Source organism: Rhynchophorus ferrugineus, unplaced genomic scaffold, assembly GCF_030347505.1.
Source record: "Rhynchophorus ferrugineus isolate W39M unplaced genomic scaffold, kcgeb_rfMv2 rfM4, whole genome shotgun sequence".
Classification (NCBI taxonomy): domain Eukaryota; kingdom Metazoa; phylum Arthropoda; class Insecta; order Coleoptera; family Curculionidae; genus Rhynchophorus; species Rhynchophorus ferrugineus.
The window spans coordinates 37,691,988-37,708,328 of NW_027472583.1; the positions used below are offsets into that span (position 1 = coordinate 37,691,988).

A 16,341-nucleotide genomic window follows, 5' to 3' on the forward strand; every position below is an offset into this window, starting at 1 on the left:
AAATAATATTGTACAAGGGCTCACTACAAAACGTACAAACAAACAAAATTTAATAAAGTGTATTTAAATGTTTAAAATAACTTTTTTGTACTTATTAAACAGACTGTGTGTATTTCATAAAAGCCTAATATTTTATTCAGTAAATCCTAAATACTGCAGACCAAACAAGAACTATTTATTTTAAGCATTTGCCGATCTTATTTTCAGTATTGGCTCCTCTCATTGTATTTAAAAAATATCTAAATGCTTTAAAAGATCTATAACTATCTATTCTATATTTTAGTGACATTTGTTCATTTCAATTGGTTAAATTACATTAAAACTGTTTTAAAACTAAATAAATGTTAATGAAATTAGAACCAATTCAACTGAACATCTACCTTCAACTCTTTTCCCAGATCATTTCTAGATAAAGTTTTTTCTCCTAGAGATCAGAATCTAATCTAGGCTACAAATTGTTTGATCTACTTTCGTAAAAACTGAGACGATATTAAGGCATGCGGTACTTACATTTGCCTTTGCAGTAAATTTTGCCACACAGCCTTCAGTTCAGTCGTGGGGGCGCGCAGGATCACAGTTTTCTTGTTCGAGTTTTTGCGAGGCGTCCGAGTCAGATCTGGACCGCAATGGACTGTCGGACTTGTCGCCGTTTTGTTGGCTTCCGAGTTTATACATATCCGAAACTCGTTTTCTACAAAATAATACGCAATAATCAATTTAGATCTATTGACGCATTGACAGTGACAGTGATAACATTTGTTCACAAAATAAGAATACCATAAACCCAAATTAATTACAATGAACGAACGTGGCTCCAGAAGATAACATATTGACTTTCAACTGCAACTATATATATACCCGATAACAACATAATAAGTTTTGAGAATTACAAAAAATCATCTCCTGTAAAGATACCTAAACCGAATTTATCCATCTTAGCTTAAATCTGTTGGAACACAGTTGTTCCGTGACATGAGAAGAATGTTCTCTGTGTAGCAGTAATAGTAGCTGAAGGGTAGCAGCATAAAATTTTTATTAGTATGATGAATGAAAGGTATGACATGAAAAATTGATCGGTTCAAAAGGCCGTATCCTCTGTCTTCCAATTCGTAACTGTTTGAAATAAAACTCGCCTAACCAAACAATTTTCCTCAACAACGAATAAAGCATTTTTTTATTTATTATATTGTTACTAGTAGTTTCCGGCTAACATACAATTTATCTTTACAGTAAATTAAATCTAGGTATCTAGATTCAAATATCTATGGATTCACACTATTATTTAGTTATCTATGTATTAGCACCGTTGTTTTTTTAATGGTTTTATTAAATGCACCTATGATATAGGAGGTTTTCCAGAAACTATACATCAAGAAACTCTAAGAAAATACAGAAGAAAGAAATATAATCCAGAGCATAAATTCGATCTCTTTTCTTTGTAGAAGGACTTCCTTCTCCTTCCCAATCCCCTTTCCACTAGTAAATTTTAATAATCATGTACTCGTGCAAGCAGAGAAAGTTAGATGTCTGGAAATGCATCTAAACTTTGACTCTTAATTTAGAAGAAACATATACTAATAAAGCGTAAACAACTTGGACTTATACTGAACCAGATATAGTGGCTTATAAGCCATAAATCGAAATGATCTTTAAATAATAAGATATTAGTATTAAAGTGCATTCTTAGACCTATATGGATGTACGATATCGAACTATAGTGTATTGCTAGCAAATGCAACATAGCCATCCTTCATATTATGCCATTAACAACCTAATACCCGGCAATTTATATTTAATTTCACTTTCGTTCCGTTCGAAGGTTTGTTTTAAATGATCAACAAATGCTTCCGCTTTTCGTTGATTGTTACGTTCCTAGTTTTCACGCACCTGTCTTATAGGTGGACTGTGTAATCATATTCATTTTAGGTTTTTGGTGGCTTTTCAGAGCGAATAACCTGCTTCTTTGTCATCTGTTAGTTTTTGCAGATTTGTTTTTAATTTACAATATTTTCCTTTTGAACATTCGCGTTATATAGTTTAAAATATTTTTATTTTCGGGTGTTCTTCGGTAGTTCTAGGTTATTATTCCAAGCAACCTGATATAAATCTACAATGATCATTTCTGTTTCAAAATTTTATTATTCTATTGTGTTTAAATTTAAACGTTCGGCTGTCTTAAGGTGTAAATGAACCCCTTAATTTTACTTTTTATTACCTTACCGCAAATTTATTATATTAAAGTTGCTGTGTTAAAGTTAAACAATCTAGTATTAAAGTCGATCTTCTTAATTGAATAGGAAATGCTTAACATATGTTTTGTTCACAGGCCAATCAATTACCTATGATGCTGGTTTACTGAATGATAGAAAATTATTCTTCTTCTTTTGCTGATTTTATTAAATTGCTGTTTTTACTTTAACTAGAAACCGGAAATTTAGCGTCGCCTACATACTCTAAATTGTATCATGGTCCCCTAAATAGAACATGAGATAAGTGCAAAAATAATAATTAAATTGTATATTCAAAACAAGTAAAAAAATTACCATTTTTCTTAATTATAATATATGAGTGCTCTCTGACTGACGGAAGTATGAGCAACCACGTGTCAAGAATAAGAAATTTCTAATGGCAAAAAAAATTATGTGACTTTTTAAGTATTTCTAATATCTTCAAATTAAATTTTTGAAATATTTGATAAATTATTAATTTCTAAATTACTTAACTATCGGCGCATTCTCAGAAGATTCCTTTTTAAGATTCCTTTCTCCGAAGATATTAATTACTTGAGTGAGGTTTACCTTTTTTCCTAATGTTAAAAAACATATCGGTAACGTGAGCTAGGGGAAGCGGTTCTTCCGTAATGAACAGAACTCGATCCCTGGAGACTTTGGCAAACAAAAGAAGATCGCTGAAAAGCAGCGTCCAATACTGGCGAACATTTCTGCCCTCCACTCTACTTAGATCACCACCGAAAATCCACTGACGTCCTGGCTTATTTAGTACGAAAGGCTATAAAAAAAGTTCCAATATAAATATTTAATCAATAGAGTAAAAGCAAGCAATTAACATCATCTTTCTATGTTATTTAAATAAAGTGTTCTATTACCTTACATTTAGTAAAAACTAATCTATTTTCTAGGTCTTGTAGGGATAGCAATGGTCTACCCTCCACACAAGGTTCCATTAGTCCCCCTTCGGAAGTAATTTCTCTATAAGTAACCTGTAAGTTCAGTTTTATTATTTCTTTCGTTAGTAAATTCCATGGCAGTGTTCTACATCTTATCCTAGCACCTTCGCCATCTTTATTTTTAAATTAAATTGTTTGAAATTATTATCTTAATGATTTTTACATTAAAATTTTGAAATTGTTTCGTCAATCATTTTCTTACTTATCCATAATTAGTTATAAGTGATATCAAACTAAATTAGTAGAATGTGTTCTTACTTGCAAATCGTGAACAATTTGATTTATCACAGGATAATCTTCGTGTTTAGTTTGGGTTTGACTTTGAACAGCTATAAGTATCTTCAGTACTTCTCTATAGTGTTCCAAGGGCTTGTGGATGAAGGTGGTGATATCCGGCCTTCTTCGCGGGATGGTGGGGCACTGAACAAATCTACAATTTTTTGATGAAAAAATGGCGAATTCCAGTTACTACAAAATGGTGAAGGTACCTTACAAATTCCGAATTGCTGTTCTTCATTTTGTTAGCTAAAACGCAGTCTGCCTTTTTAATTCCGGCGCAGTATCTTTTGTACGACGTGATTATTTCGTGTAGTTTGCATCTATATACCCGCACCAGCAGGTTTGTGTCCATTTCACCATCTTCACGCACCAAATGATCCAGGATGTCCTCGGTTATCCTCAGCAACTATAATTGGTTTCCTTTACTAGCTGTTCTTGTGAATGATGTACAGTACTCACTTCATCACAGTTCTGAAATAAAATCCTATGCTCGGAAGGCGTGATAAGATCCCTTCTTTCAGCCAAGGACGACACGAATCTGGTTATAGCAAACTGGAGAGCAGTGGCGTACTGCTGCTCCTTTACAATTAGCTGATACATACTTCTTTTCCTATTTTCCTCTGAATTGGTTACAGGTTTCTATATAGAAACGTTATTGTTTTTAGGTATAATTTACATGTAAGTATATAAATAATTAAACAATTTTCTATAATGTAATATTTACAAATATTAAGAAATTTTCAACAATACTGGTATTAACGGATATTAAAATTTTTAACAAAAATTATTTTAAAATATTGTATGCCATCTGTAGCGTACAACGACTATTTTTGTTAGGAGTACAAATAAATCTATATAATAATCAATAGATCATAATATATATCATAAGAGATCACCAATAAATTAGAATAATTTTAATTGATGTGTACTTTAAATTTGATATATATTAGAAACATATTTATTTAAAAATATATCGAGTTATCAACCGAATAAACCCAATTTGTTCAGCTGGTACTTATTGGATTACTTGAAGAACTTGTTATGTTACTTGAACATATAATGAGCGACTAAGCAAGATCGGATTAAAATGATTTTACGACATAACGTTTGAGCGCTATATAAACGTGTCAAGACATATCCACCGCATTCACCGGATACTGCTCCTTCTTATTACTTGTTTCAGTTGATAGCAGTCTGATCTTTATTTACATCATATGAAGTTTATTAAAAACTTTGTCGATTCATTGAGCTTCTAAAAATGAATGTCTTCGATATTGATGACTATTGCCAACGGTGGGGAGAGTATCATATCTCAACCAATACCAAATTCGCCAATGTTGGCGATTAGCTCAAGACTACAGGGAAGTAATCAGGATGTAGTATAAGATTCGTTTGCGCATGTTAATTAAGATAATCGACATCTTGTTTTTTAATTGCCAATTCTACGTTTTCACTTATTTATTAATTTTTATATGTTGGTCGTAAATGTTTAATAAAATTCAGAAAAATAACAAAACACTAGGTCTTTTATTGGTAATCGAAGAAATGAACAAATTATAGAGAATCTGAGACAAATTGGGTTTATGAATTCTATATTCACCCCAGCAAGTATCTATTAATATATTATATGTTCCTGGAACAAAATTCATTAGAAAACATAACTAAATGAAATGAATAAAAATTATAACATAATCTAAAGACAAAAAAACTAGTTATGAATACTGTTTGATAGATTTCGTTAAATTTGTATATATTAATATTAACATTATAGCTCTTAGTAGGCATCATTAGATCTACATTTGATTGTAATTCTGATGAAAATCATATAAATGTTATTACAAAATATTTGAGTATTTTGAGTTAAGTTTTTCAACATTCAATTACACTAATTGTCCTAAACCATTGATAACTGTAATCGCATTGTAATGAATTGTGTTTTAAAGAGCAACGATATCGTTAAATTTACTTCTCAATGAAATACGATCCAGTAAAGAATGAAGATGTTATATATCACCAAACTAAAAATTTTATTCATTTTATTTAAGCTGGCATGTAGCTGTTAACCTCAGAAATAAGAAAATAGCAAAAAGCACAAGAACGGGAAACTTTTTTTTATGTGCGCATCCAGTTGAGTGCATCCAATTAGTTTATTAACACAACAGCTCTAACATCGGATAATGTTAGAATCCTATATTTTAGATCGCTCTCCATGACCTTCATCCATGTTTTCTTATGCTCGTCGCGTGTTCCATAAAAAACTTAAGAATATGCAACTCTTTGAGGGATATAAGTCATCACTTCAAGCTTTATTAGGAAACAGAGGATTTAAATAGTATAAAGATAAGCCACCAAGATGTCCAATGCAACCTCAAGGCATTACTTTTAAAATAATACAATTTTTTTAAAAGCATATAATAAAATTAAGTGAGACTTGTTATTTCAATTTGTACACAGATGTAGGTATTTTGAAATTATTTGATGATGAATTTTAAAATGCTTGATGGAAAAAGCTAACCGTCAGAATAAAATTTAATTACGTTTTCTCTAATTATAATACTTTTTAATAATTCATTGCAGATATATTGTTCTTCATGCTAGAAACAGGAATCCAACAAAAAAATCTAAAGTAGTCGGTAAAGGCTGTAACTAAGGATTGGCTTGCAAAACATAAATTAAGTTTTCAAGATACCATGTTGAAGAGTGAATTATTTCAAATTATCACTTGGTAAATATAAATGAAATGTTTAATAGTGTTTTATGTAATTTAATTTACTCTTTTAGAAATAGGCCTGAAAAAAAGATACACAATAAATAAGATGGCTAAATAATATAGCACAGAGTGTAATGTGTTACTCTATCACTGCATATTCAATTAAATCGAATTTTTATGGGATGTGACAAAAAATTGCTACAATAGATATGCAGGTTCAAAAGGATATACAGGCAAGAACTGCTTAGATATTTGGAAAGGATTGTCAACAATAACACCCTTCGGATTGGGGAAACTCCATCATACACATAGAAAAAGAAATTGACAAATGCTTAAATTGTGAACTAGTGTTACATTGAACAAGAACAACATAGTTATTGACTTGCTGAATACTGGTCCAGAATGTGACAGCGAGTGAATGAATCTTTCTGGATAAGGGATTATAATTCAATGCTGACAATACCAAGACAGGGTAATGAGAGTGAAATCAACTAAAGGTGGGTATATTATTAATAATATATAGGAAAATTGTAGAAAATCGTATTGTAGAGTGTAAAAAATTTATGTGAATATATACGTGTGTAATTGTTCAGAATATATATGAGCATTTAGTTCAAATATACGAGGAGAGAATGGATACTAACTATTTTGCAGAAGAAAATGCAGTGATTAAATCTAATTTTATTAAGAAAAATGTACACAGGCAGTAACAGAATAAACTCAGTCTCCTTTTGCCAACTAGGGGTTTATCTGGACCGGACCTACAGTTTAACGTGGGCTCCGAACCGCGGTTCGTGCATTAAGCCTACCGACTGGCGAATGACCAACTTTAGAAATCATTCCAGAAGACATCAGGTCTTACCCAGCCTGGTTACTGGCGTGACTAAAATAATTTTCGTTGTCGGATTTTACGCTCTTGCCTAGGACAATCACAAACATAAATTTACGACCATGCCCCGGCAGGATTTGAGCCCGCGGCTATCGCAATAGTAAGAGGTCCGTTCTGTCGCCTTTGCCACTGTGACACCAAGCCGGCACTAAGAAGTCATACAGTGATATCAGAATCATTTGACAAAAAAAACACAGCAACGACGAAAGAATAAATAAACATAAAAAGGTAAATACGTTCTCTATTTAAAATAAAATATATTAGCTGAATGTAAAATTATAAATTAGGTGGATAGTGTGGATGATTAAGCCTCCAGGAGATACCATAGGTAGGTTAGAAAAGAGTTCAATGTAAATATAATATAATAATTCTAACCTACAAACTATTTTGGCTGTTTAATTAACCGTAGTAAGTCCTCCGATAATATATGGTTTAGATATACTATAATGTTAAAATAAATTATATTTGATTACAGTATTTTTGTTTAATTATTATTAGTTTGTATATGAAAGCTAAAATGAACTAAAACTCAGAGATGATGCAAAAACATTGCATCATTATGACGTCATAAATTGAGATGACGTGAGTTTACTGCTACTTTGAATAGACTATATATTCATACACTTCCAAGTAGGCCAATTTTTTACACTTTGCCCCATATTTGTAACGTTGAAGTTAGATTCAGGTCCTTACATCGTTGAGCATTGAACGAAACAAGGAGCTTATCGTGATATAATCCAGTACTTCTGGACTTCATGTTAGCAGATGTTTCAAAAAGTGTTAGAATACTGCTTTAATAATCATATATTTTTTAATAAAGCTAATAATAATAGATGTAAACTATTGTAATTAATTTCTCCATAGCCAAATTTTCACCTACATACGACGAACAGTATCCGGAATAAAACATAAAATTGAGTTGCTTGACATCAAATGTCTAGTCTGCTATTTAAAAAAACGGTTGAGATATATTTGAGCCACTAGTAAATACATCAAAATAATATCCGGTCAAAATAGGGATAAATTAAATAAAAGAAACTCAAAAATTGAAAATTTAAACTTAGTCATATATTTTGTACATGATAATAAAAATAAAAATAACAAAATAAACACATGGACATAAAACGACAAAAAATCCTCATCACGTCAAAAGCAAAAACCGTATCAAAAATCATATATCAGTCGATCCGTATATAATAAAAACGAAACAAACTAAGCGCAAGCATATTCTAACGGTGGGTAAAATTATATACAATAAATAAATAAATACATAACAGGACTTATACAGGATATAATGTACTAATACTGGCCCACTGAGGTATAAAAAAAGTAAAATCAAAGATTAATATACAAATATGGCAACATCGAAATTTAAAAGAAAACATTTTGTACAACAAAATAATTTTATTTATGTATATAAAAAAACAAATAAAAAGCGTATTTGCGCGATTTTTTGGTGTTGTTATATTATACTATAAGCCCATTACCGACCTCTGAGCTAAAGGTGACTTGGGGAAGGTTCAGTTTTCGTCTGCGGTAGTCCATAGAAGCGGTGTTCGTCGAGCAGACGGTAGATGGCCTACGTTGCGACACCACGGCCGTGGTATTAGGTAAATTTATGTTGCTGTCGGTTCGTATCGAGCAGGGTGTGACCAACGTGGTTGATTTCTGGAGTATACTGGGCACAGAACCGTTCCTCGAAGGATTTCTTCGGAATATTTCTAAAACTAATTGACTTCCATAGGATCTGAAATTAATGAATAAAATATTGGTTAGTTTTATTATTTATAATTATATTATGATTTATTGCAATATTAGTTATTAAACCAGTTAAACTAACTTTGAATTCTATTGCCGAACAAATGACATTTTTTCTATGTATTCTTGGCTCTAAGAGAGTGAGGTGACACCTTCGTCATTCTGACAATTTATTCGCTTTCAAAAGGCATATGTTAAGAAAAATTGGTACAATATATATATTTATGAATATATTTTCCATAATACTCCACAGTATTTTCCCATCTTTCTTCCAATAATATGTCGTTCAATTCTATCAATTGACTGCAACAACAGTTTCCTGCCCCAGCCTTATTTAAACTCTTTATTTGAGATCTGCCGAGAAAAGAGCATATTGACATCGCATTTTACGCTGACGACACTGCTTTCTTCACGGCCGCCAGGTTCGAAGTTACAATTCATGAACGTTTACAGAAGCAGCTCGATCATGCGGTCAAGTGGTTCAAATTCTGGAGGTTGCTGCGCGTCTCGCAACTTAAGATCGACATCGCAATAATTCTATGGTTGGATAACGTCACGTGCCTAGGTCTTCACTTCGACCGGCGGTTCGGTTGGCATTCCCAAATCCAGAAAGCAATCCAAAAAGGTTCGGGGATAGCAAACTTGCTATCTTCTCTGATCTGCCCTTCTAGCAGACTTCCCATCTCTATTAAATACTTATTTTACAAGATGTTAATTCGGCCCGTATTCCTCTACGGATTTAATGTCTACTTCAAGTTTGTTACACCCAACCAGATTAAACGGCTTCAAGTTTTCCAAAATAAGCTACTCCGGAGAATATTAAACGCTCCATGGTTTGTCAGAAATAATCAAATTCATAGGGAAACTGACACTCCAGAAATCAAGCACTTCATATCTCAATCATTCCACAAACAACAACTCAGCTCAAGTTCTTCTGAAAACGCGCTTGTTCGCGAGCTGGTCAACATGCTGGGAGCTTAGCACTGCGTCACCGCTAAGCTCGCCCCCCTTTTCCAAGCTAAAACGACCTCATCCATCGCTACAGTCATAACTCTTGCCCCCATACAACAGTATCCAGTTGTGTGTTAACTCAGGTTCGCGAATCAATAGAATCGCCGGGCCGTCGTGCCCAATAACGGCTGCCTGATCAACGGGTGCCATATCCCCAAATTTAAGGCAGTAGCAGTAGCGATCCACAGTGGTCAACTGTGAGGCGGTTTCGGTTTAGTGTATTGGTAAGCCCAGAGGCAGTCTCACATAACCCGGTCCAACTTGTCACTCCAGGGCAAGTCTCCTCAACCAGGTATACGTCATGCATTCCACCGCCTGGTCTTTAGGCCAGAACAAAAAAAAAACAACAGTTTCATTCGCTTTAAGCAGCTTGTAATACAGAACAGAATTTTATGACCATGAATTCAGCTACGGTGTACATGTGGATCTCTCAATTTTTTTTTCTGTATGGCAGCCATTGAAACTCATTTTGTTCTTTCTCATTGCACGTAAAAATCTGGAAATAGTCGATTCTTCAGCTACTAACTGTCTTATCTAAAGTCTTTAGAGAGCTGGTTTTTCGTCCAATAAGTCTTGCAATTTATTGTCTTTAAACTTCTTTCGTCTTCCAGGCCTATCTTCAAAAACAGTTATATTAGGTTGTCTAACGGTTTTTTATATACATATTTCACATTTTCACCAATAGATGCTTCAGGTTCAAAATACATAAAAGCACAAAAATATATTTTCTTTCGAAATAATGGCAGCTTAATCAATATTTGTATATGAATCAAAATATGCCATTACAAAATAAAAAATAATACTGTAACGTTAATACAGGATATATTTTCATTGTTATATTCAACAATAATAATTCATCGTTACAAACAGAAACTAATCAAGTTATAAAAAATTAATTAAATATTTATTTAAATAGCCAGTCAAAATCACCATTATAATGCCCAACAATAAAAATGTTTGAGGCACAAAAGTAATATATTTTCATGAATTTACATCTGCTGAATTTATATATTAACTTAAAAATATCGATTAGCTATGGTTTTAGAGATACGATATATTTCATTTATTCTGAAATTTTTCGCCCTTGGGTTAAAGAATATTATCACTCCGATAGTACATGTCAAGCATATGTTAATGAAGTCTTGTAAAGGTTGCATATGCAAACTTGTAAAGGTTCTTCTGTTCGGTTTAGTTTTGAAAGACAAGGAAAAGAAAGCTTAGAAAATGTTCAAGGGTGATATGTTAACTACACTCATTTTCCCTCAGAATTTATAAAAAAATACAATCATCTCGAATTTTCTCATGAAGGTTGAATATGTAAAAGCCTCTCGAATGCAACAATGCTTACGAGTTACTGTTGGTATAAAGGTCCAGAGAGCACTAATAAGAGAAACACTAAAAGACAGCGATTTCATGAGCTAATTGATTTCTTATAGATCCAATAAACTGCCAATGTGCTTTTTAATCTATTATAAATGTCATTAAAAACAGGAAAATAACCATTTAAATATTGTTTGTGTAATTAATTAATTTCCTAAGTAATCCATGGGTAAAAATTATAATGAACTGAAAAAAACATTTTTGTTAGCTAATATAATCATGCGGTTTTGCCAAAACCTCATTAATAATTACATACCTAATCAGATTAAGGATATCTATTTCTGGCATCATCACGACATTGTGCTTGTCGACAAAAATGATGTAGTCTCCTGGTAGGATACCGGCTCGGTCGGCGGGAAGACCCTTTTCCACCCTCTCGATGCGGGGAGGATGGGTCCAGACGACGGAGAACCCGAATCCGGACTTGGCCGGTCGCACCAGGCGCTTGGTTTGCGTAAACGGCGTCCTGCAAAACAAACGGAACAATTGAATGCATAATGTATGGCGAAAGTTTCGCCAGACTCTCTGGCCACCGATACCGACCTGCCAAATTTGTTGCCAGTCGCTTTCCGCTGCATCGCGGCTGGAATCGCGTCCGGACCCTCCGTCGGGTCCAGTTCCAGGTATCGCAGGAAGAGGTTCTCGTCCGCATACTTTTGCTGCTCGCTCAAAATGGCCTTGTTCGTTGACCTGGAATTAAAATCACACATGTTTTTTTATTCAGATGATATTTATGGGAGGGATACAAAACAAAAGTGACGAGGGAGCAGATGACTCACCTTTTTAGCTCGTTATCGATCCCGTCCAAGCTGAGGATCTCCTCGGTGACGCTTCCACAGCTTTCCTGATTGTTCTCGCCCATATCTGCGGCTTGTCGGTGACCGGTCACCTGAAAGTCGGCATCGACGCACTCATTGGAGATCAAAGAATGGCCTAAGCGACCCTCTGACTGCGGAAGCAAGCGATACGATCCTTCGATGACCTAGAATAAAAAAAACTTGCTTTAATGAAATATGATTGCTAAAAAAACTTTATTAAAATATTTACATTTAAATGCCAGTGAATATAATAGGCTAGGTTGTTATTTTTGAAAAACTACTACTACTTTATGATAATTACCACATACGTATTTACTTTACCCGGAATTAAAGTTATTTCTGAGAATAAATGGATTCGAAAGAAAAATTGAATTTGAAACAGTGACATTTTAAAAGCGCGCTAAATCCCTCTAAATCTGGACGTGACGTAGTAGTTTTGGTCACACTGAACAGTCTGCATAGACATTTTAATAAGTATGGATAGTGTGAGGACTCCTATTACATAACAATAAAAACTCCAAAAAAGTTGTGTATTTTCGTTCCAAGGCTTAGAGATTTGATTGATTCTTACAATGCAGGCACGAGCCAGTATAGTTTGAACATAGATAGTTTATTCACAGTTACCTTTAATTATAACATTTGAGGTTAGGCCCCTTTTATTTTGTTTATTGTGCACATGGGTCCCTAATAATGTTGTTCTTTTTCCAGTTACGAGATAATATAGAAACTTATATTTAATATAATGTGACTGATTTAGTGGAACAAGTGTGCATGAAGTCAGTATAGGTTGCTACAAAATTCGAATGACAACTACACAAAAGAAAATTCTAACTGAAACCACTGAACACTCACTACTGTTCACTATTGACAATATATTCTCAAATATATGAAAAATTTTAATTAAATTCAAGCCCTCAATAAGTGTCAATCAAATCCCATCATGGTTAGATTACGAAAGGTCAAGGTTTCTTGTACATCAAATAGTTCGATGATGTATCACTTTTTCTTCGCCAGGTAAAAGGTAAGTGACACATATTTAAAATTATGACAAACTAACAAAAATGTCACGGAAGTCAAATAAAGTAAAAGAAGCTAAGCAGAGATCTAGTTTAAGAATTCATAGGAAAACATATTAAGTTAAAATATAGATAAAATTCAGTCTAAATACAGATTTTGTAAACTATTTGATGAAGTATGGTAATGGTATATATAAGATTGTAAGGCTCTTATTGAAGTAAACTTTAAAATTACAATTTGCTCATTTTATTTATCCTAATATTACAAAGTCATTTTAGACCTTTTCTTTCTACAGTACTACTGCAAAAAGTTTAAGAAAAGCAAACATTCATGGTTAAATGTTTATAATTCAAACCTTTTTTTGTATTGTAGTTGCCATCATCTAAGCAAAATTAATATTTTGGTAGCTTTGTCAAATACATTTGCATCTATATCTCCGAATTATCATTATATAATTTTTCAGTAGGTTTTCCATCGATACCATTTTGATCTATCTTAGTAAATACAAGGCATTTGATTTCAATAATACTATTCTCACAATTCTCAATTGAGTACTATATTGTTATATATACTATATATACTATTACTATATAGGGTATTTTTTAGAGTTATTACCTGCATTTATTAACTTTCTTGCCAAGTGTAATATTGATAGAATTTTTACTTAATGTTCCTCAATAGTCTACCATATTTCATGGTTAGTGTGCTTGGAATACTCGCTCAATTATGTAAGAGTTTTAGTATTCTTATTAAAATTATTATTTCAGTTACGGTCAAACAGTACAGTCATTATCTACGATTTGATCCTAGGAAAATTTAGGTTATTTGCCTTGATAAATTCCAGTTTAATTTTTCATTTATCTTTTCTTCCCTTCAAAATTGTTTGGTCAATGCCAATTTTTAACTAAAAACGATAAGTAGCGCTAGTGTTTCGTAGCACTTCTGAATTTTGTTTGACTTACCATGACGAATTTTGAAAATGTGTGTTTTTATTTGGTAAAATCTTTCTAATCCCACTTTTAATTTTAAAATAAATGTATTTTTTATAATCCTTCCATAGTATATTATTATTATAAATCAATATTTTTGTCATTTTTACTACAGTCATTTAGCCTATTGTCTATTGTTTAGACTCATATTTCTCGAAAGAATAATGGGAAAGTACCACTTAATTAAATTTAAAAAGAATGGATCATTACAACGGTTGGTGTGCTCGCCAAAATTGCGATTAAATTGTTCGCAGCCCCGCCAGGCAAGTATAAACCACGCGAACGACGAAAAAGAACGTGTATATAACTCGTCAATTACCTCAATATAATAAAGCGGATTTCGTTCGTCCATTAGGCCCGCTGAGTGTAAGTAACGGAATTATTTCGCTCCGTTGGCGATCGTCGTGTAAGAAACGCGATACCGAGTCAGTCACAAACACTACCGCAGTGAAGCATTGTGTCTGATCGCCGGACAGGTTATTTCAGTTCATAAATCAATTAGAAAATCAAATATTTTCTTTAGTTTTATATAATCAGTTGAGCAAATTGCATTTTAACACAGCTTGAAATAGTAATTTAAATAATTTTTGCAGTTATAGAGTCACATGACTAACAGACTATGGTAGTTAACTTAAAAATAAAAAAGTGAGTTTAAAAATACTGTCTAAATTACTTTATCGGTTGACAAAAATGACTTCTAAACTAACGCTGAGTTTGAAGGTCATTTGATATGGTTTCTTGGTTATATGGAGTATGCTTTATGATTTATGAAATGAACAAAAACATCGAACAAATAACATTTTGTATGGGCAAGTTTGCTGAATCGCTGAAAATATAGTAGGAAGCTGATGGTAAACCGACTTTAAAAACATGGGTATATGAGTAATGATGTAAAAAAGGTCGAGATGTGGTTGGTTGGCCTTCAACGTCTTCAATTGAAGTTAATATCGCTAAACTGAAGAATATGGTGACCAAAAAACAAATTCATTCAAAAAGATTAGATGTGTGGAAATAAAATTCTAGGAAAATCTATACTTGTATTCTAGAAATATCTCCGATGAAAATAGAAAGTATTCATGTAAACAACTGCAAAACAATCTAGCCTAAATGTTAAATTGGACGATTTGATAGTAGTCTACACAAAATAACAGTTTTTAAAGTCGGTTCAATTTTTTTGTTAAAAATATTTTATTTTTCCCTTTTTAGTGTTAGATATTTACTCAATATATGAAGTATTACAATGGATAGCCCAATTAAAAGTGCAGCCCGTATGATGAAAAAAGGCATTAAAGAATCGATGATTAAAAATAAGGAACGCTTCAGGACCTGGGGTCCGCTACCTAACTTAGGTGAACTGACAAATTTGCCAAGCAAACTAGAACAAAAAAAGTTCTGTCTGCCTCCGTTAAGAGAATCGACTGTGACCTCCGCGTGTGAACATAACGTTCTAAATGTCAAAACAATATACACAGCTGTTTGCTTTGCTCTGCGACGCCTGATATCAGTGTTTGAGCTTAAAAAGGAAACTGAATAGTTTTTACACTAAATTACTTCTGATTTTTCATCACATCAGTAAAAACGTATGTATGTAAAACATAAACGTAAACATATATAAAAACTTTGTACGTGCTTTTGAAATTTGAGCGTTTCCCTTGTTTTCCGCCCCTTTCCCCAATAAATCCTGATTTGGTTCCAATGGGACCACTTCAGAAGTGCAGCCTTTCGATTAAAAAAAAAATTTTGAAAATCTGAATCTGAAAATTCAAATATAAAAAAATATATTTACAACCGAACATAGAACATCCATTGACAAAATTTTTCATTAAACCAACTTTTATATATAGGAGTGGAAGAATCACATTTTCTTGTGGAACAAGAGATCCATATTTAACGTTTGGTTTGCCACAAACGATCTCAATTCTTTTTGGTCAATATTTACCTTCACAGTAGTTTTTACTGTTTCTATTATACCTCAAACAGAGAAAACAACAATATTTCGTAAAACCTCCCTGTAGTCCAAGCAATATAGCAACAACGTTTAAATCAGCACAAACTTTCCAGTTGTATTCTTTGTATCTGATTAAGTCTATAATTAGTTTCATGTTTTCATACGTTTCTTGTAAAATCACTGATTATGCCATTGTGAAGTAATACGGCTTTTAAGTGTAAATAGTATTCACACTTTTACTAAGGAACGTGACCTGTTAGACGACTGTTAATTGACATGGTTATATCAAGTTTTTTTTATTATTTAATTAATACATTGTTACTAGTCGTTTCCGTCTAACCTACAATTTGTCTTT

General features: G+C 32.8%; 1 protein-coding gene across 1 annotated transcript in view; it reads right to left on the minus strand.

The window, feature by feature from the left end:
- Nucleotides 1-16,341, minus strand: part of PsGEF (Protostome-specific GEF) — a 101,304-nt gene that overhangs the window by 39,706 nt on the left and 45,257 nt on the right. The window contains exons 6-15 of the mRNA XM_076401873.1: nt 11,994-12,196; nt 11,758-11,904; nt 11,471-11,680; nt 8,557-8,812; nt 3,926-4,105; nt 3,676-3,872; nt 3,446-3,617; nt 3,107-3,220; nt 2,799-3,009; nt 511-691 (exon numbers count right to left, since the gene is read on the minus strand). Coding sequence (XP_076257988.1) covers nt 511-691; nt 2,799-3,009; nt 3,107-3,220; nt 3,446-3,617; nt 3,676-3,872; nt 3,926-4,105; nt 8,557-8,812; nt 11,471-11,680; nt 11,758-11,904; nt 11,994-12,196 — 1,871 coding nt within the window. The remainder of the gene's footprint in view (nt 1-510; nt 692-2,798; nt 3,010-3,106; nt 3,221-3,445; nt 3,618-3,675; nt 3,873-3,925; nt 4,106-8,556; nt 8,813-11,470; nt 11,681-11,757; nt 11,905-11,993; nt 12,197-16,341) is intronic.